Source organism: Argiope bruennichi, chromosome 8 (assembly GCF_947563725.1).
Source record: "Argiope bruennichi chromosome 8, qqArgBrue1.1, whole genome shotgun sequence".
Lineage (NCBI taxonomy): Eukaryota > Metazoa > Arthropoda > Arachnida > Araneae > Araneidae > Argiope > Argiope bruennichi.
This window is the reverse complement of record NC_079158.1, coordinates 20,583,454-20,604,668: the sequence shown is the minus strand read 5'-3', so window position 1 is coordinate 20,604,668 and position 21,215 is coordinate 20,583,454. Positions and strand designations below refer to the sequence as shown.

The window sequence follows — 21,215 nt, the reverse complement described above, 5'->3', positions numbered from 1 at the left end:
TTTATTATGCTCGAAAAAATATGTAATAAATAAAATATTAATTAACAATCAATAACCTAACATTAGTTTGTATTCAGAACCATGAGTGTTTTTTGATATCTGTAAAGAATTTGTAAGAAATTTGAAGATCGATTGGCCAATTTTTACTTTTATAGCTGACAAATATATAAAGCACTAGCATATATTTGTTTAAAATTAATCTTTATCTTTTTATATCTTAATCTTAATTTTAAATACAACAACAACCCGCAGAATGACGCCAAATTGCCAAGAATTAAAATAAATTCTTTCATTACTATTTTAATCATTTTATAGCTCAGTTTTTTTTTTATCTAAATGTGGAATGTTCTATATTTTGTATCTAGCTTATTTAGTTTTGTTGAGTCTAGCCATATCATATCGAAATTATATTATTTAAGAGAGAAAAGATACCAGGCTCATAACGTTTTGCACTCTACACTGTTGCCTTTAAAATGCTTTTTTTTGTGAAGTATTAGGAATATATCTGTTTTCTTCTCTAAATAATGCTTTAGACTTATTTGAATAAAAATTCATAAAAAAATAAATAGAATGCAAAGATATGTGTTAAATTAGACATGAATTATTATGAAGTATAATAGTTAAAATAAAGAGACGAATAAATCAATTTTTTTTCACAAAATATAGAAAGAAAGATCTAAAAAACGGTTTAAGACAATCAGTAAATAAGCTTTTTCCATTTAGTTACGTTAACATTCTATAACAAGATGCTAGTTATGGGAAAGACTAAAATTAGAAAGTAATTTCTAACATGCTCCGACATGCTCCGATGAATTGCCAGACACAGAGGCAGCACTCCAGTTTTTAACGTCCACCCTATAATGATGTGAAGGCAATCATTATAGGGTGGACGTAGTATCATAAATTGATATCATGGTATATCAATCTATGATAATACCATGCATTTTTCACAGTAATTTTAAACAGACAGAAAAAAAGGGTTCTTCTCCTTATAGACATCATTTCCCTCTTTTTGAAGCCATTTCTCTCATAATTTTGGAAATTTATTATTTTTTTTTATTATGGTTCATTTTCTTCTACTTGCGCTAAACGCCGAGCAAGGTCCGCATTTAAATTATTGTTAGTGAATTTATTAATGCTTACAAGGTCTTTATTTACAAAAAAAATCATCCGTTCAATCTGCAATGAAGTAAGGACGATATTTCACTAAATACAAACATATAATTATGAAATAATTACAGAGATATGTGTCCATTGGTACATGTCACCACAGTTAAAAATAAATAGTGATAATATTATTCCAGCCTTGCTTCAAAAAGGCTTTTAGGTAATTCGGAAACCCATTTTCCACTTGTACTTAACTCCGCTGCTATTCTCCCGATTTCATCACAGATCACAGCTCCGCATCCATTGCCAACCGCCGCTATGGAAATGGTAGGAGTGACGCAATCGACGTAAGGTAGCCCGGTAGAATTATGACACGTTAAACAAGTCTTGCTACCCACTTGTTCAAACTTCACATCTAAAAAAATAATAAAATATTTTGTATGCAAAATAGATCATTCATAAACAAAGATATTCAGAAGGGAGATAGACATTTAATGTATTTTTTCACATCGAAAAGTCATTTGAAATATTTTAATTCACTATACGTACATTCGTGATTATTTTATTATTTTCAATGCGTTTAAAATGAAAGGTTAAATGATAGTATCTGAGATTAATGCAAAATTTAAATGAATAATACAGATAATGAAATTATACAGTTTGGGTACGTGGATTTATATGAGTGGTAAAGCAGATTAAGTCAATCACTTGATATAGTATAAAGCTTTTCTTTATACTTTTTAAAATGGATTCAGAATCACATTGTTAATAATTTAAGTAATAAATACTTAATTTTGATTTAAAAAATTAAATATATAATCATAATTCCATTTTAATAATATACGGATCAGACACAAATATTTTAATATACAAAGAATAATATAAAAGGTATTTATTATTTTTATTATTATATTAATGCTATTGAAAAAAAATTAATGAATTAAATGTCCTAAAAATTAGGATTTCGAATTTTCAGTCATACAGATTTCTAGTTTGAACTTGTTTAATGTCCAGACAACAATTTTAACTCTGTATTTAAGATTAATATTAGTAATTAGTTTTTCACGGAAGAATGTGGTCAAAAAGTAATAACGAATTCTTTATCGCCAGAAAAAAAAACCCTTAAAAAATGACTTTTTTTTTTGCCGAATCAAATACTTATACAAATATAATAAATAAAGGTAATTTGAAAATTATTTCTAGGCTCATTCAGTTTTCATATACATTTCAAATGCATTCGATAGAACCATTTTACATTATTTGAAACAAATGACATTCAATATTTTAAAAATAAACCAGAAAAAATACCTTTAAGTAAAATGGTTCAATATAATCTTAAATTTAATTCATTATAAAAAAAGTTTAATTATTTTTGATAATTTCATTATCTTCTAAATTTTTATAAGAAGTTCAATAGATATTTTTTTTATTGTCTAATATAAATACAGACTACACCAACTATAACTGAGACTTCTTACTTGGGAGTAATTGTTTTAGTAAACATAAGAGTTGGTCCACAAGTTCAACATCGCCGTCGTTGTTGTACCATTTTTGAACTTCTTCCAGACTTGGCTCTGTCGACCTCGGCAATATGCCGTCACGACCAGCTTTTAAATAATATTGTCCTAAAAAGATATGAGGTTCTCTGAATGTAGAGAAGAGTCAGTATGCAATAAAGGTTCAATTAAAATAAATAAACATTTATTCAGTTATACCACAAGTTTTTTTTCAAGCTGTTGTCATAGAAAAAATAGGCAGAAAGGACGTTTTAAATTTATGACTATTCCAAAAAGTTCAAAGATTAAATAAATGTAATAAATAAAAGTTAGTAATTGTTTAAGAAAACGAATTTGTTTAAAAATATAACGCTTAGTTAAACATACGCTTAGTGTTTTGTTGTTTCTAATGGCACTTGTTATAGACAAACCCACTGTTTCTAGAAGTCAGTGATTTTAAGCCAAGGATGCGTCTCTTGTTTTTACAGTAGCGACATCTAGGGCCAAGAGTACGACTTAGCTACACACACGTCACAACCCTTTTTACGGGACGGACTTCATTCATGCATTTCATTCACTCATCCACAGATCGTAATTTAGACCTGAATCATAAAACTATCACCCCTGATCCAGTACCAGCAGTGGTATTGCTCTCGACATGGAGGACTTTGTGACCACAACAGACGTCCCTTGGGTGCGCCAGCCACCTCCCACACGGAGAGTCTTCGGCCGACGGGGTTCGAATTCGCAACCCAAGGGATTCGAATCCAACTACCTACCAACCAGACTATCCCACTCTAACTTAGTGTATTAAGTCTAAAGAAATTATAAAATATTGTACCTTAATCGTAGGAAGGATTCGATTTCCTTTAAAATCGTATAGATATATAAAAAAAACCACTGATCGTCCAAGTTTTATTTAAAACATATATTTCATGACGATATCATTATTTTATCTCATAACAGCATTATTGTTGGATGCATAACATTATAACAGATCAATATAGCAGCGTATCTAGATCACGATTGTGACAAAGTTTAGCGTGATGCAACGCCTGAATTTATTTCCTCAAATTTTATATTGAGTAATTCAAAATGAAAGTTTTGATTACAAATGGTTATAACTGAGCAAAGAACAATATGTGCTTTAAAATTAGCAGTATGTGCAATATAGTAGGGAATTTAAAATCAGCCTTTATAGTAATTTTTTTCTGATATCTCTGTCACATGGGTGAACATTTATTTGATAGCCCATTCAATTCTATACATTTTGAACCCCAATGTAGGAATGGTCATTACTGATGTAAGATGCCAACCCAAATCTGCGCAAAATTGTGTTCTATGTGACTATCTTGGTCACATGAGGAGTATCTACTTATTAATCCATTTCATTCTATACATTTTGAGCTGCTTTGAAGGGATGGTCATTGTTTACGTAAGATGCGAATTCGAATCTGCGTAAAATTGTATCTTGGCTGAGGTATATCTGTGTACATCTTTGTTGAAATACATTGTTAGAGGAAGAAAAATGGTCCATACATTTTGCTTTTGATACTGCACAAAATGCATCGACTTTCGGTAAGTGACGCTGTTTTGTCTTTGATTTTGAGGCCATTCTTTACTTCATACCCAAATTTTGCATCGATTTATCTTGTTATTTATGCGAATTATTAACATTTAGCTGAAAATTAGGCGATGAAGAAGATTTTCTTCCTCTATGTCTTCTAAAATTGTTGCAGCTTAATTAGAATGCTAGTTTAGTATTTAAATTTCTGCCAATTTCAATTTTGTTACAATTCCATAAGCAACATGCTTCGGATAACATGTTCTTTAGAATTTAAAATTTATCGTTGTTTCATAGCTCGATTTCTTTATACAGCGTTCAAAACAACAATTAATTGCTAACATTTAACTGTGATATTTTAATCGTCCGGCTCTTTTCATTTTGAGCATAAATTGTATTTTGACAAACTACCAATAACTTTTAACTAAATACAAAAAGAGCAAAACTGATGTCTACGAAATTTATGTCTGAAACAAACTGCCTCTCTATGATCATTGGAATCCATTTCAATATATATTTCACATTCTTCAATGCTTTTTTCCTTAATTAAATATGTTTTGCATTGTTTAACAGCTACTGGATTACTCATTCTAGTTTAACCACTTAGTGTTCAATAGTAAGGTAAAAAATAAGGCAAATTATCTATTACTTTTTTGTGAAACATCAAATTACACAGATACTATCTACGCATTGTTTTGGTGTCTGGGGAGTGTATCTTTGCCAAAATATTCTGTGTAATGTTATAGCAAGATTTTGTGGGAATGTGATATACTGAACATAACATTACTGAGAATATAATTGTGTGTGACAATTATATTCTCAGTGATGTTATGACTAATATCCTTTTTGAAAAAAAAAATCCCCGTGCATATATTTTTGAATCTCATTTAGTGTTCTTGCATTCACAGAGAACGCAATTTCAAACGTCCTTCAAACTACACTTTTGAAATCTCATCTTTATTCATTAAACAGTTACAGTTGAGGTCAATTAATAGTTATCCATTAATAATGGTGGCAAGCAGTTTGATTACCTGTATATTGAATATTGTCTGTCTATTACCTCTATTTATATTCTTTTTGTTTGTTTTGCATTCAGAGTAGAACGTTTTTAGGATTATTAGTTTTGTTCTAGACGTAAATAACAATTTAAAGTTGTTTCACATACTGGAGAATAAATAATCTTTGTTCAGCTGGAAGTAGTCATTAAATTAATAAACAAATAAATAAATAAATATACCATCAGGATATTGCATAGGAGGCAAAATATAAGCTCCGTTCAGTAAATGAGGCAAGTCGTCTCTTTTCATGAAGTACGTCATCGAGGGCATGGAACTAAATAAAAAAATAATGACCATGGACATACGAGTACTATAAAAATCGAACAACTATGGATAAAATTATAATTTGAATTTTTATATTTGAACATAGCGTAATCCTATATTGTGCCTTCCGTATAATACTGTTCTACTTTCCCAAGAAGAACCGGAAAACAATGCGGATTACGCAGATTTAATGTGACTTGGGAGAAGCCGGAGTAAGGACAAGTGATCCTATCTAATGAAACATAGAAAAGGTTTGTCAATAATGATTTTGTCCATCTAAGGAATATTTGGAATTCCGATTTAGACTAAATATATATAAAATCTGATCTGCACTTGCCATTAAGGATCCATCGGCACCCCAATATTTTGAAGATATTAAAGTTCCCTTGCAGATGAATTATAATCGAGAGTGAGAGAGAGAGAGACTATTATTAGTTTAGAAAAACTTTTAGATTTTAGAAAAACATTTTATCCGTTCAAAAAATTACACTTGAATTAATTATAGCTTGCGATTTAATATTTCTGTATATCAAAGATGAAAAATATTTTCATAGAACTGAAAAACAATCATAAGAAAACATAATTTTAAAGAATTTTAAAATAAAGGAAAAATCGCACTGGATAAAATAAGAATCATCTCAATATTCTGATAATAGAAATATCATTTAATTGATTAGGGTCATTACAATTCCGAATTCCGAACAATAGGTAATTGGGGACGGCGATTGCAGTGCGCATTACAAAGGTAATAGAGAATTACAAAGCATCGATGCTTTGTTTAACACATTTTAGTGGAACAGTATTTTCTATTTTTTTTTCTTTCAGTTCAGTATTGTACGTTGTTTTCTTAAACTTCTGTTTCAGAAAATTTGAACCCCAAAATTCGCCAAGTTTCATTTTTCGCTCTCTATAGTGTAATATATTTCTTCGATATGCTGGGTAGAACGATTATGAGGAGGTTGATAGTTTTCGTTTTTGGATATTTCTTTTAGAAACAGATGAATATTCTCATTTAACTTGGCAATTTTCAACGCAGTTATTGGGAATAAGCCTTCAATGTAACACCCCCTCCCCCACATATTTTATGAAGACTGGATAATTTATTTCATTATAAGACGTAATTACAACATATTATTCTAATCATAAAACTCTATTAATGCAAAAAAAAATATTTTTACCTACTGCTATAATAAGGAATAGACAACATAGCTAATCGAAAAAAATATTAGAAATCTCGAAACTGCAAATTGAAATTTTGTGTCATTCTAAATGAGTTTACGCTGCTAACATACAGGATAGTGAAGCACAGATGCTTCCAGTTCAACACTTTCAATCAAGATGACTCATTTTCTCACATTGGATAATGTATCCAACAATTTTTTATGACACCAGTTTACAGATCAATAGATAATAAAACTTGAATTTATTTACATGTAATCACCTGGTAGCCCAGTTCTGATTCCCTGTGAGTTTTGTTTGTTTGTCATATCTGAAGTGTAGTTTATAAAAAGGTGGTATTGATAATCTAAATGCCTTGATTATAGAGTTGTATATTCGACAAATTAACACTAATATGTTTTTTTTTTTTTTTTTTTTTTTTTTTGCGGTTGAATATGCTACCAAAAGATTAAATTTTTTTTTAGGATATTTGAAAGGTAAACTTATAGAAGTATATTTATTAAAGATGGCAAAATAAAATTTACATTGGAAATTCTCTACACCTTCTACATAGAGGAAAAAATTCTACAGTCACTAATTTTTTAAATAATTGAATTAGGCCAATTGGCTGCATAGTGCTATATGGAAATTAATGCCATATTAGAACTATAACTTTTGTCTAAATCGTTAAGCCTTTGATGGAATAGTTTGTAGACCAAATTTGGTTACGTTTAGCTAAACAGATTTTTTTTTAAGTAGACCTTTAAACCCCTTACACAAATTTACAGTTACGATATACGTAGAGAATTTGCAGTGTAATGTAAAAGTTACGGATTTTCCAAAAGAACCACCATAAGAAAAAAAAATCAACTGTGTTTCTTCTCGTTTCTAGAATGCAGTGATGCAGATCATCATTTGTTTATTTAAAATTGGTATGTGCATAAATAAGTTCTATTATAGATACAGCTAATCCAAAAATAATTAATGTTTTGATTAATTACTTTTTAACACTCGTCTCTTAATTGTAAAGTGTCACTCGTATATCGAATAATCATATTCTTGAAAATATTAGCCTAAAATTATCACTCACAGGTGTTATAATTCGATACAAAATTAATAATCATTTGAAATATCCCATGAATTTTTGGTCGAATAATTTCGATTAAGTGTTTTCAAAACAAATTAAAAAAACTATACAGTAAAGGGATTAAAAAGAAATCACTCAAGAGTTTTAAGAATTTCATTACCTTAAATTTTTGGCTTCTTGTTCAGAAAGTCTAAGCATTGCAACCGTTTCCTTATTGATAATCATTTTCACTTTCCCTACAGGTTGTAAGCGGTTATAATTAGTAAAAGCACCTGCACAAATTAAAACTTTCTTAGCTTTGATAATCTTATTTTTCTCTGTAATAATCTGAAAGAAAGACACAAGTATTATTGATTACTTTTGTTACAGATTAAACTACAATTCAAATATAAGCACATATTTTTATCAATTAAAATTCTTATTAATTTATTGAACTGAAATGAAATAGGTTAACTTGAATTACTCATATTTTTAAACGTTTCTCAAAACGAAGGCGCTTAGTTTAGTTTAATTTTAAAAGCAACCATTTTTAAAGCAACACTACGGCTATTTTTGGACGGACCGTGTAATTTCGAACCGCGGGCAGGAGATAAAGACGACACTTGATCTGGAACCCCCTCTCCAAAATCCCACACCACACCATAGGAAGGACGATAAACGAAGGCGCATGGGATATTATATAATGGTTTACGTTCATTAGAATTTTTGCTGCTTCTCACTATAAACCATAGTGAGATTAAAGTATACATAGACCATATTTCAAATTTTTAGAAGTTCTTGTGGAAATCTTTTAAGTAATTCGAAAAAAAAAAAGAAGTGCTGAAATAGTTTCGTTACATTCTGTGACAATAAAGGGCATTGACAATAATTAAGAAGGAACAAGGTAGGACATGTGTAACAATTGGTAATTGTTATAAAGAAGATAATTTATTGATATTGAATGTTTATTATGTTTATTTATGTTGTTTATTTAACTTTTGCATTGAAGAAGCTCCTCTCGGAAGCCATTCTAGATGGTACATCATTTTGATTTTTTAAAATTCTATTAGTTAAAAAATAAGAAAAAAAAAACACATTTTTAGAGAATTGTAAAAATTTGCAGATTCACACTAGGGAAAAAAAAATCACTTTATACAATTATAATTTTTACTTCACTTTAAAAAAATAATAAAGAATCACTTTATGTAATTATATTTTTAAAAAATTATAAAGAATCTCTTTATACAATTATATTTATTTCAAAATACTAAAATTAAAATTTGTTTTCTATAATAACCATGCATTTAATTGTGTGTCTACAGGATCTTAAAATTCAAAATAAAGATTCGTGATATTCATTTGAAAATCACGAACATATATTTTTAACATAAACTAATAAAAATACTAAAAAAACTTTTTTACACAAACCAATCTGCGATATTCATTTAAATTTAATATTAATAAATAATTTATATTCTACATTTTCATAAAATTTAAAATAAAAGCCCTGGCAATTAAAATAAATCCCATATTGAAAAGAATCAGTTCGGCAAAGTGAAAAAAAATTACTTTATGTATTCCTCCATCCAGATCATTCACTTCACAAACGATATCTTCTATTATTTTGCATCCTTGTGAGGACGCAACTTTTTTCTGTGCTTCCACCAGCTTTCTCGCACTCACGTAGCCCGCGCCATTGGCATCAAACAGACGGCAGTCACAGGACTCCAGTTGCAAATATGGGAACCTAGAAATAAATAATATGAATAAACTATAAATAACGATTGTAAATGTGTCTTTCAAAATTTTAATTAGGTCAAGCAGCGAAAAATAAACTCCACAAACCAATCTGTAATGATAATAAAAATAGTGTTTTAAAAAGTGCCACTTTATCAGAATACTAAAAATAATTTTTAAATTTAAATATTTTAAATGAATTTCTAAATTGACCTAGTATATTTTATTGCTCTTAATTTCATTTGAATATCTTATGTGTGTCTAAATGATTGTATAGCTAAAATATTTTTAAACATCAAATTGTAATGGACTTCAAAAACAAATATTTGTAAGTATCAAATTGTGATAGACTTCAAAGCCATGCTTTTTTAATGACCTCACACCTTTTCTATTTATTAAGTAATGAACCTTCCAAATGGAGTCAAATACCAAGACATGAATGAGTCATTAAAACAGAACATAATCTATTTTCAAATTGTACTTTGTCTTTTGCGTACTGTAACATTCTTACGATTAAATATTTGATAAAGTAATGAAATTAGGTTTAATTTCATCCTAGCAAAGTTGAGTATTATTGAAAATTATACGAAAAATATTTAAAAAGAATCGTCAAAACTATGCGGCCACTACTTAGGAGTCAATGTTTTTAATGTTAAAATAAGTTTTGTGGTGTAATATTTTCGGATGTTACTGCAGAAAAAAGTTAAAATCCTGAATATTTATAATTAAAATTATATAAAAAAATACCACCAAAATTTACTCTTTCACCCTTTCGAAGTATATTTATGCGAAATTCCGTAAGTTTTGTTCCGATGGTTTGCATTGTAGAGTGCATTCGATCGATACGTTTAGAAGATTGGAGAAAATTCAGTTATTACTTAGAAAAAACATTTTCTTTTACTCAAAGCTTTGAGAAGAAATTGAAAGTGACCGAAGGAATTGCATAAATTGTTGAATGATTTATAAAGCTCTACGCAATATCAAAATTAGAATAAGCTGCCATTTTTATGCACTTTTACTTAGCACGTTTGGCTTCATATTTGCAAAAAATGAACTTTTTAATCGATTTTTTATTCACTTCCTGATGAGGTAGAGATAAGAAATTTGTATGTTTTGCAAGTGGCACCATCTGGTAGAGAATTTGAAGAAAATTTTTGAAATTCCATTATACATTTAATGATGAATAAATAATTAATGTATAAAAAACAGAAATAATTTAAACAGAAAAAAAATCTACTTTCCTTACATTAAATAAATCTGTTTGTTAAAATTTATGATTTTAATTAAATTCAAATTCTTTTGAATGATAATAGATTTTCGGACGTAAGATATAGCAAAAGAATGTGATTAGGTAGTCATTTCATTCTCCATTACTTTGATTTAACAAATTATCTAAAAGTGCTTTAGAAAAAGAAAAGTTTAGTTCTTCTAATATTGCATTCTTCGGGAGATACATATTCCCAATAAACTAATAGTTAATAATGCAAGAATTTGTAATGTATTCACCTTTTCTTGAATGCATCATTGTCAGACAAGTCGAGGAAAGGAATATTATGAGAAAGAAGTGTTTGGGTCAAGTTTATCATATTTTTATTTTCTTTTTCTGACGCTAGTAGAAAGCCAACAGGATTGTAAAACTTGATTCCTTGAATGAAAAAAAAAATTAATTTAAGAGCTATTCAATAAAATATACACACCAGTGGAATTATAGATGCATGGCATAATGAATGGTATAAACAAGTCATGGTATTACAAATGTCATGGTATAGACAAGTCGAGGTATTGACAAATGTCATGATATAGATATGTTATGTTTCTTCTGAAGTTTTCAAAAAGCCGTGATATTTTTTTATTTTTTGGATTTTATGAACACATCTAAATTTCTTTCCAAAACATATGGAGCATTTACATGGACGTTACATTTTACTTTTAAAGGGATTTATATAGTCAAAATAAATCGGGGATAAAGAATCGATCCCAAGCCACTCCATCTTATTATTTTAATTAACATACCTACAGATGATGAGCTTTATTTTTTCAGGAATGCAGCGAGCCCTAATAAAACTCTAAAATATAAAACTTTCCCTTAAATTTTCTCTGCTATGATGTATTCTGTTTTTATCTACATTTTACTACGAATGTAATCCGGTAAGAGTTTTAGTGTTCGTTAAGTTAAGTGATTGATTAATTAACTGAAAGTTTATTAACGCTCCTGCTGCTTATCCCATGATTTCTTCGGGTTGACAATAGGTCAATTTTTTATTGCATCCAGCATTTCTCGCTGTTTAGTATGTTTATCTTTTATGATTGCAGATCTTTATTACATCATACTATTGCTGGTAGCGTGCAGTAGTAGTTCGCTTTGTTTGACAAATATTTGAACATATTTACAAACGTAGCATCAAAATAGTGATTTAAAAAATGCTTAGAGGATTAATTATTAAACATTTTAATTTTCAGATCAGGCATAAAATGTCATTTTTATTTCTTTTTGAGTTTTTTTTAATTAACTCGTTCATATACATGCAAATAAATAATCTATACATAGTTAGCCAGTTTAGTTGGTAAATTAAATATTAAAATTTCATAGAGTTGCATTTTTAATTAAAACCCTTGTATCAGAATTTTAGCTTTGAAGCCTGTTGTATTTTCATTGCGTTCTCACGCAGATAAATTGAGCTACAGATATAATTCCATATATGATATTTTTGGATTAAGGGCGGTGAGAAAAGTGGAAATATGTCCTCATTGGAAGATCGAATTATTTGACAATTTTCAAATTAATTTGAAAATTAATTGTCACTTAAGTAATAAGAAACTTAATTGTCGTGCATTAAGTGACCGAATTATCTCTTTATCCTTTTCTAGCAATTCTAATAATAGAAAGGTTCACTAAAGTAAAAAGATTAATAAAGGAACCTTTTCCTATTTTTCTAATTTCATGCAGAATACAACCGATCAATTAATTAAAAACATTACTTATAAATAGGATATAATTAATATTGTTATCTTTCCGGCATTTGAAGCGCTGTTGCAGTTTTAGAAGAAAATGAATCAATTAAATTTAATTGATTATTCTACACGTCGAGACGCAGTTTATGGATTTTAAAGAATTTTTAAAAATTAATTAAAGATATATTTGATTTTTAAATAAAAAAATACCGAAAATAAAGCAAAAAATAGCGAAATTAAATAGCAATGAATGCAAAGCGAAATTAAATAGAAAATGAAAAAAGAGAAGGATTCAAAATATTGCCGCATTGAAAAGATGCCGTCGACTGTCCATGGCCGAATGGTCGTAGCACTGATCTCATAGTCTCGAGATCGTAAGTTCGAATCCCGCTAGAGACAATGCGATTCACAGTCTGTGTAAATATTTAATTCCTTGATTTTATGTTTTACTCTATTTCATGTTCCAGAAAATTCTGGACCTTTCTTTAATTTAGTGTTCCAGATAAGTTTTCTGGGTTTTTCTTATTGTCTCCAGAAAAGTATTCTAGAACTTTCCCTGCTACTATAAAAGCAGAAGATCTGTCAGTCACTGTGTTTTCAGTTCAGAGTTGAGTTAATAAATTGGTTTAGCTCCACTTCTTGTGTGTGTCATTAAGTTCCACACTAAAGTACCTACGTGACAATATTAAATTCAAATTCGGCTCACAGTTTAAAATGGATTCAATGAACACTAAATACATTAAAATCTGGAGATGCAAAATTTAAAAATCGTTCATAACAGGCATATAAAGTGGTTTTTAAGACTCACAGTATAAGGAAATTTAAAAAAGAGATTTTAAAATAGAAAATGAAAGAAACATACCTGACATTTTCTCTGTTTCCGGAAATCTACTTATAGAGTGTTTGGATAAAACAGTGAGGTGGGTATTCTCTTCCATTATTTGAACAATTCTTCCTTCGTCATAGTGGGAGCTGAAAATCTTCCTGTCTTTGCTCTCTTCGACCTACGAAAATATTAAATTTTTTTTGAAAATAAAAATTGCAAAAATCCATGTATTGCATTAATGAATCATATTTTTTTGGTCCTTGTATTTAAAACAGAGCATTGAAAAATATTTTTTAATTGAGTTTTGTCTCATTTTATTTATATGTATTTAAAAACTTACGACTCTGGAATAATTCTAAAATGAAAAAGTAAATAAATATGATATCGTTTATGACATCATATTGATCAGTCTTTTTAGTCTTTCTGTTATCAAAATGTTTTGGATAAACATCGTTGTAATAATCATCCTTGTTAATTTTTCCCCTGAATTATGCAACATTCTTATGCAATTTTCTTAATTAATTTTAAATAATCTAGTAGTTTATTCCTTACGTTCGTGCTCTGATTAAAAAGTTTTTAAATTAAGTTTTAATTAAATTTAAATTTTAAATAAGACGTTGAATTGCTACATTAATTTCTGAATTAGGTTCCGTATTTTTAGACTTTATACTGATATATAATTGCATGAATTTTGCTTAAACCAATGTTAATAATCTTCTCAAAACTTTCTCGTATAATCCTTAATAAATGCATTATCCCCTACCTCTTAAAAAAAAAAAAATGTTGGGTCTTGGAAAAGACATAGAACGCCTTGCACAGCATTGGCGTACAATAGTCACGAAGTATTTTTGGTGTGAATTTAGCATTTTTTAATGAATCTATAGTGTGATCTTTGGCGAGATTTTTATGATCAATCCCTGACATACATTTAATAGAATTTATGTTTTAGAGGTGTTTTCCCCAACGGATTAAAATCAAAGTTTGACAAAAAAAAACAAAAAAAACCCCTACAATTTTAGTTCCTAAATCATATATCAAATTTGATATGTTTAATTCATTTCGTTTTTTAATTATCTCGTTTACATGCCTCTGAAAATGCAGCAAGTGAACGCAACCCCTTTTTTAATTTGCTCAATGTTTTATAGGTGTCTATACTTCAGATGTTAAATCGATGCACAGAAATTTTATCCGTCTAACTTTATACATTTACATCTAACTTTATATATTTTGTACATGTGTAAAGACCATGTACAAAATTTCATTTATCTACCTCAAAGCGCTATTGAGTTATATTTTGCACAAGCAGACAGACAGAATGCAAAAAATGTGTGTTTCGAAACTCAGGGAAATATGAAACGTCAAAATCTCGAGTTTCAATTCTTTGCTGACTACAATTCTTTCTTAATACTATGTATACATTTTGTACACGTGTAAAGACCATGTACAAAATTTCATTTATCTACCTCAAAGCGCTATTGAGTTATATTTTGCACAAGCAGACAGACAGAATGCAAAAAATGTGTGTTTCGAAACTCAGGGAAATATGAAACGTCAAAATCTCGAGTTTCAATTCTTTGCTGACTACAATTCTTTCTCAATACTATGTATATGAAAGTGTAAAAATGGAACTAATAATATAAAAGGCAAAGTAGCAACCATAATATACACTATAAAGTAATGATAATAAAATAAATAAATAATAAAAATACACTTCAATATAAAATGGATTATACAATAAAAGTAAATAATAAAATTATAATATAAATAAATCGTTAAAAGTATTATTATATAATAAAAAAAGTGACATATTTAAAATTAATACTGAACGTATTTAATAACACATATAAAGTGTTCAAAATCTCAAATTTATAGAGCTAAAATCATTAGAATAGAAAAAAAGTTGCACTTTTTAGTACAGTAATAAAAACCGTGTTTTAAAAAAAACTTTTTAAAAATTTATTCTCTCATTAATACAACCACAGTTTCGCTCCATTTGGAAGCTAAGTATAGAAAGAAAAACTTAAAAACAGCAACTTCTCAGTTGCTATTACAATGTGTTACTGTTCAATAATATCACACATTTATTCATTTATTAGTGTAAAAAAAAGAAGTTTCAAAGTACAGTTGGCTCCCTGGGTCCAATCAAGCACACTTTTAACCTTGAATTAGTCGACGCGTGTCTTGCAGCGGCAGATCCGAACATGCCAGCACCAACAATGCACAAATCATAAACATCTTCAGCCATGTTTACGAAATCTACAAGAATATGAAGAAAAAAACATTAATTAATGATATAAGTAACATTCGAGCACCATTTTTGACTAAATTTCAAGTTAAATGATGATAACAAAATTTTAGGTATTTGGCAAAGTGCACTTTGTTTTTGAAGTAAATAATGTGTTCAGTTGTCTGATAACATAAAAAGGTTCATAAAAACAATTTTACGAACACTTTATATTAGTATAATAAAAAGTAATATACTATAATATATAATAAAAAGTAATATATAATAATATTTTTAATAACTATCTTAGGACTTTTAGATTTCAATTTATAATTCATTATTAAAAATATCATGGAATCTTGAGATTTTTTCCTTCAATTTCATCACTAGGTGGCTCCATGCATTAAGGACTAAACATTAAATTAAACTTATTTATTAATTGATAATTATGCATTGAAAATAATAGTACACTATTCCGTCATTTAGAATACACAAGCATATGGAAGTTGAATTTCATTAGATGTCGGCTCCCAACTTTTATTTCCACCCGTAGTCCTTTTTTTAACCTTCATATTGGTTGAATACTCCCTTCTCTACTATTATATTCTCTTCCCAACAATCCCTTTGCGAACATATCTTTTTTTTTAAATGTTGTGTTAATTGAAAATTCAAAAGATTCGAATGACCTTAATTATATATATGGGATTTATTTGTCAGTATTTTATTCTATTTTCTTTAATGATAATGTTAATTCCATATTCTAACAAATAAAAACAGCATTGAAATAATTTCTCATCACCTTTTGATGAAAACTAGCAATTACACATCGTGATAATCAACTTTTCGAGTTGAAAACAATTTCAATGAAATCCTTGAACTAGTTTCTTGAAGATGAGTTTGATAAAATTAATTTCCAACGAAAGTAGACAGGATCTCGCATCTAGAGTTACGTGTGATATGTATTCTTAATATTCGTGCCAGACGAGTAGTTTCTCTCACAAATTTTATTTTTACAAAAGTCATTAAATATTTTATTGCTTTAAAAGAAAATTCTTGCTGTTTTTGCTATTCTTTTTTCAGTAGTAGGCTTTCGGATATATTTTTCGCACGTATGTGGGGAAGGTGAAAGTCTATAATTTTTCATTTTTCTTACTTGTATTTTCGTCATTATTATCATTATTTTCACTTAATTACTAACGTACTTAATTCGTATTATCTTCCAGGGGTGTATGTACTGTAGATTTTAAGCTCAAGTTCACGCATATTGAAGAGACAAATTTCCATTTTTACAAATATAGGACAAGTCAAGGTTATTAAAAATGCGCACATTTCTCTAATAATTTCTGAAGTATTTAGAAAAATTTAAGCACTTTTACTCGTTTTTACATACAATGGGATGATTCACAAAATTTAATTAAATGTACAGAAATTCAGCATCTTTTTCTCGGTATAAAAGAGTCAACAAATCTGGTGCGTCTTGGTTAATCCAGGATTCCTAATCTCTTTAAGAATTACCATGTATCCAGAATTCAAAATGTGGAGAGAGCAGCCCGTTACGGCACTTACACTCCAGCACTTTACCATATGTTATGCGTAACATTAGTACAAGTGGTTTGGAAGACATAATGATAATCAAAGAAAAATATTAAATCTTTCTACTTCAAGATAGAGAAAACTTACTTTTTTTATAACAGTTTCATATTAATCGACAGCATTTGTGGGAACATTTATCAAGTTTTATGTAAGATATCGAAATAAATAATATTGCAAGTTATCTAAAGGTAAAAGAATGTATGAGCCTTATTGCACAATCATCACTGCCTTTATATCAGTATTTGGTAAACAAAGAAACCTAAAATAATACCCATTTTTTTCTTTTTATCAGAAATCTTTTATTTATGTGATTTCATATTCTTATTGTGATTATTTTCAAGCGGTGGAGCTCACTGACCTTCAGATCTCAATGATTTAAGATAAGTTTTGATTTAATCGTGATAAAACATTCAGGATGAAACTATTATTTTGTGCTTTATATATCAGAGCATTAAAATATGAAATGACAAAAATTCTTGAGAATGAAATAAAAATAGTTAAGATAAAAATGTAAAATACGGTAAATATCAGATCAGAAGATTGCTGAATTAGAGAACATACCGAATGAATAAAGATGAATTAAACAAAGCTTTTTGTTCGCAAAATGTTGTATGTTTACCGAACAAAATAAAAAAAAATATATATATAATTTTCTGTTGAAAATTATATATATATTATGTTAAAAAAATATTACAAAATATAATTGAAAAATTGAGCAGCAGAGTGTTTTAACACAGTGTCAAGATCACTGACATCAACATCCATTTTTTCTTAAACGCTTTCATTTACTTCGCATTACATGAGAGGCCAGATTAGTTCTATACCGGATTATTAAGAATCTACTGATCATAACGAATAATAAAATTTGCTGAATTTAGGATCAATTTTATTTCCAAGTTATACTTTTGATCATTTTATTAAATGAACAAGTAATAAATCTACATCAATTATATCAAAGGAAACGGAACAAATGAACATTAGTAAAATGGATCCTAATGAAGTATTAGAAAATTCAAGTAAGTTTTTTATTCAAATAAGTATGTAAATTTTAATGCTTGTCAATTTATTTTACAACGGAAGTATATTAAAAAAAATTGCACCCCATGTTGGAAATTTTTGGCATGCAAGCAATACCCCGACCTAGCCAGAGGCCATGCAGGAAACTTTATGGGACAGTCGAAGAGCAATCCCACCTAGTGCAAAGGAACAAACGACACTCGATGACATTGGACCCTTTCAAACAACAAAGAACCCTCTAGAGAGAATGCATACTGTCTTTTTACTTTAGGAAAGAACTAAAGATAAGAACTTTGACAAAATGTCCTTAATAGAAGATTAAATTACTGGAATTTTTAAGAATTCTTCGACGTCAAGAAACATCGAATTTCTTGGCTATCCGAGTCTATGACAGTAATGCACAGGCTTTAATCAGAAACTTTTGGCATGGGAAAAAAAAAAAGAAAGAAAAAAACTACACGGAAAGAAGTTTGGCATAAACTACTGCAAATAATTGAGAAATAGAAACCTGTGCAATTAATAAAATGTATTAATATATTACAAAATAAAATGTAATATACTGAAGTGGGATAAGAATTATATACTGAAATCAATAATTATACGGTTCATAAAAAGGCATGAACAGCCGTAAATAATCGGAAAAGAAAATTATTGCACATTTAAAATTACAAACAAAATGCATTTTTTCAAAATTTAATTTTTTTTCACGACTCTTTCATAGGATTGTTCAGCTGCTGCAATTACTAGCTATATATATTTAAAATGGCTAGTTAGTTTTTAGTTAGTTTAGTTAGTTAGTTTTTAATTAGTTAGTTTTAGTTTTTAGTTAGTGAGTTTTCATAGGAAAAAAGAGATGACATTTTTTGCTCACTTCTGTTACATTTTGTGATAATTACTATGAATAGAGCTATATCCAACTGTAGCGTAAGAAGAATCATTAAACCGGATTCTGCAAATAGTAAATTAGATTGACTTATAATTGTCTTCATTATGTACGGTACAGGCGAGAGCAAAGGTAAAGCATGTTAATGGCATTGATCCCATTAATCAGACATACCAGTATTACTGGTCGTTTCAAGAACCAACTGGTTAGCAGGAAATATTGGTTATATTTAGTTTCATTTTGATCGTCTAGATATAATTTTATATCCATAATTACATTAAATTATCAGATATTAACGCTCTGTGATTTAAATTATCTTTCAAAAAGCTCTGTTCATCGTGAGTCTGTTTAGTGGAAATCGGATACATGATATCATAATTCTGTTAAAAATATTATTGTTTGGTTCATCTGTCATCTAAATTTCGTGGTACAATAACTTAACCTTTTTATTTGCGTTGTAAACTCCCTAAATGATTAACAGAATTTATTTTCCTCAACTTCACGGTAGAAATTCACGCGATTAAATATTTAATGAAACAACGAAAACGGTTTGAACATCAGGGTAAAATATGATTTATTATTGGAAATTAGGCAAACAAACAAAAAAAAATTACGAAAATGGCAAAATTTAGAAAAAATTTGCACGAATATTAAATTAGAAAGATAATTTATTGAATGTTAAGATGATTTTAAAATCATTTTTTATGCTGTAATATATCTGGAATTTATCATGGAAAATCCACAAAATTCCATATATATTTCAATTAATTAAAATAAAAAAAATCGTTTCGAGGTGCGCATTCCCTTTTTCCTAAGTACATCATGCTAAACATGTAGTTCTTTATCAAAAGGTATGGCCTATAGAGCGCCAACACACACACACACACACACACACACACACACACACACACACACACACACACACACACACACACACACACACAGTAAAATGTGGAATCAAAGTAAAATGAATCAAAATGCAATAGTTCATTTGAAACTTTTATAAAAAAAATGCATAGGCACATAAAACAGTAAAAAATGAAATAACTAATTAATGAAAATAACCTCGTAATCCTTCTTTCCTCTTCAGCGTTCAAGAAACTTATTACTGAGAATTACGTAATTCGTAGAATGACTGGAATTGCACGGTTTTTTTTATTCACCGCGAAAAAACAAGAACGACTCCAAAAAACAATTACGCAGTCCGCTGTAGAATGAATCCATTTCTTCACACGTCTTTGCTCTTAAGTTAGGGAAAAACTCTTCCAATAGATGGCAGTAATGTACAAGGTCTGAGTGCACTGACCTCAAGCAATTCTTGACGAGTAGGTAGAAAAGCAGCAAACTCGCGAGGAAGATAATTTTTCTTTGTTTCCTGATATTTCTTTGGCATTGTTTTTCGGCACTTTGCTGCAATGCATCGTTGTTATCGGGAATCATTATCACTTATAAATTTAGATAAATCGAAAAGACAATTATTAAGGAAAACATGTATTTTTATTTAGAACAGAATGTTGATAAATTCTAAAGATGAGTAACGATCCATTCATGCGAAATCGATTAATTTTGCTTTCTTTGGCACAATTGTGACATTTTTTTCACTCATTTGTATTATACATACCATGTACGTGAAGTTCGATGTTATGAATGCTCATCTATGTTTCGTCACAAACTTATCAATTTCTTAAAAAAAAAACTAAAATTTAATTTTATTTCACTGCAGCTTGAAAATGAAAATACATTTTAAGAATTCATTAACATATAATCAACATAAGAAATGCTTGAATAGCTGAAATATTTAAACTAATAAAATGATGAACCATAAGAACTAATTCTTAAAATACAAAATGAAAGCATGCATTTATAAAATAATATTTGGGTATAAAAAAACTGGTGCAGCTTAAAATCTTAATATAAAAAAAAAAAATTCTTTCTAGAATATTGTAGCAAAAAGGAGATCTGCACATAGCAAGGCTCGGAGGTAGAATACGTGCTTGCAATGCACAAAATCAAGGGTTCGGATCCCAGCCAAGTCGCATTAATTTAAAGGTTGAACTTTAATTGAATTTCTTATTATGCATTTGTTAATGTTCTAGAAGTTTCTAGAACTTTCTATATCCTTTATAATTCTAGATTATTCTGTAAAGATATAACTTCTGAGTTCCACAAGCAGTGGGACCAGTTCTTCGCCCACATGTTACGAGTTGTTTAAAGCTAATAAACTTGATATAGTGTTACTTTGCGATTTGTTATTCTTTGCATTTTCGTGA

At 28.8% G+C, this 21,215-nt stretch overlaps 1 protein-coding gene across 2 annotated transcripts; it reads right to left on the bottom strand.

Moving 5' to 3' along the window:
- Positions 1–1,054: 1,054 nt before the first annotated feature.
- LOC129981570 (uncharacterized) lies at positions 1,055–20,227 on the bottom strand. 2 transcript variants are annotated; one of them, XM_056092468.1, is made up of 9 exons: positions 17,133–17,187; positions 15,351–15,484; positions 13,265–13,406; positions 10,957–11,095; positions 9,283–9,460; positions 7,895–8,061; positions 5,405–5,499; positions 2,586–2,732; positions 1,055–1,522 (listed from the first exon to the last, which is right to left on the bottom strand). In XM_056092468.1, exons 2-9 carry the CDS (start codon positions 15,471–15,473, stop codon positions 1,296–1,298), a joined length of 1,218 nt encoding a protein of 405 aa, XP_055948443.1. In that variant the 5' UTR covers positions 15,474–15,484; positions 17,133–17,187; the 3' UTR covers positions 1,055–1,295. The 2 variants fall into 2 exon arrangements, with proteins under 2 accessions (XP_055948443.1, XP_055948441.1); XM_056092466.1 differs by lacking the exon at positions 17,133–17,187 and adding an exon at positions 20,011–20,227 and having other exon boundaries at positions 1,056–1,522.
- Positions 20,228–21,215: the final 988 nt, after the last annotated feature.

What these genes read in the sequence shown, in the direction of transcription:
- LOC129981570 (XM_056092466.1), bottom strand. Translation starts at nt 15,473, where the DNA reads ATGGCTGAAGATGTTTATGATTTGTGCATTGTTGGTGCTGGCATGTTC. An exon ending in GGAAACAGAGAAAATGTCAG is followed by an intron (nt 11,096 to 13,264) that starts GTATGTTTCTTT and finishes TTTTCATTCAAG; the next exon opens with GAATCAAGTTTTACAATCCT. An exon ending in ACTAAAACAATTACTCCCAA is followed by an intron (nt 1,523 to 2,585) that starts GTAAGAAGTCTC and finishes TTATTTTTTTAG; the next exon opens with ATGTGAAGTTTGAACAAGTG.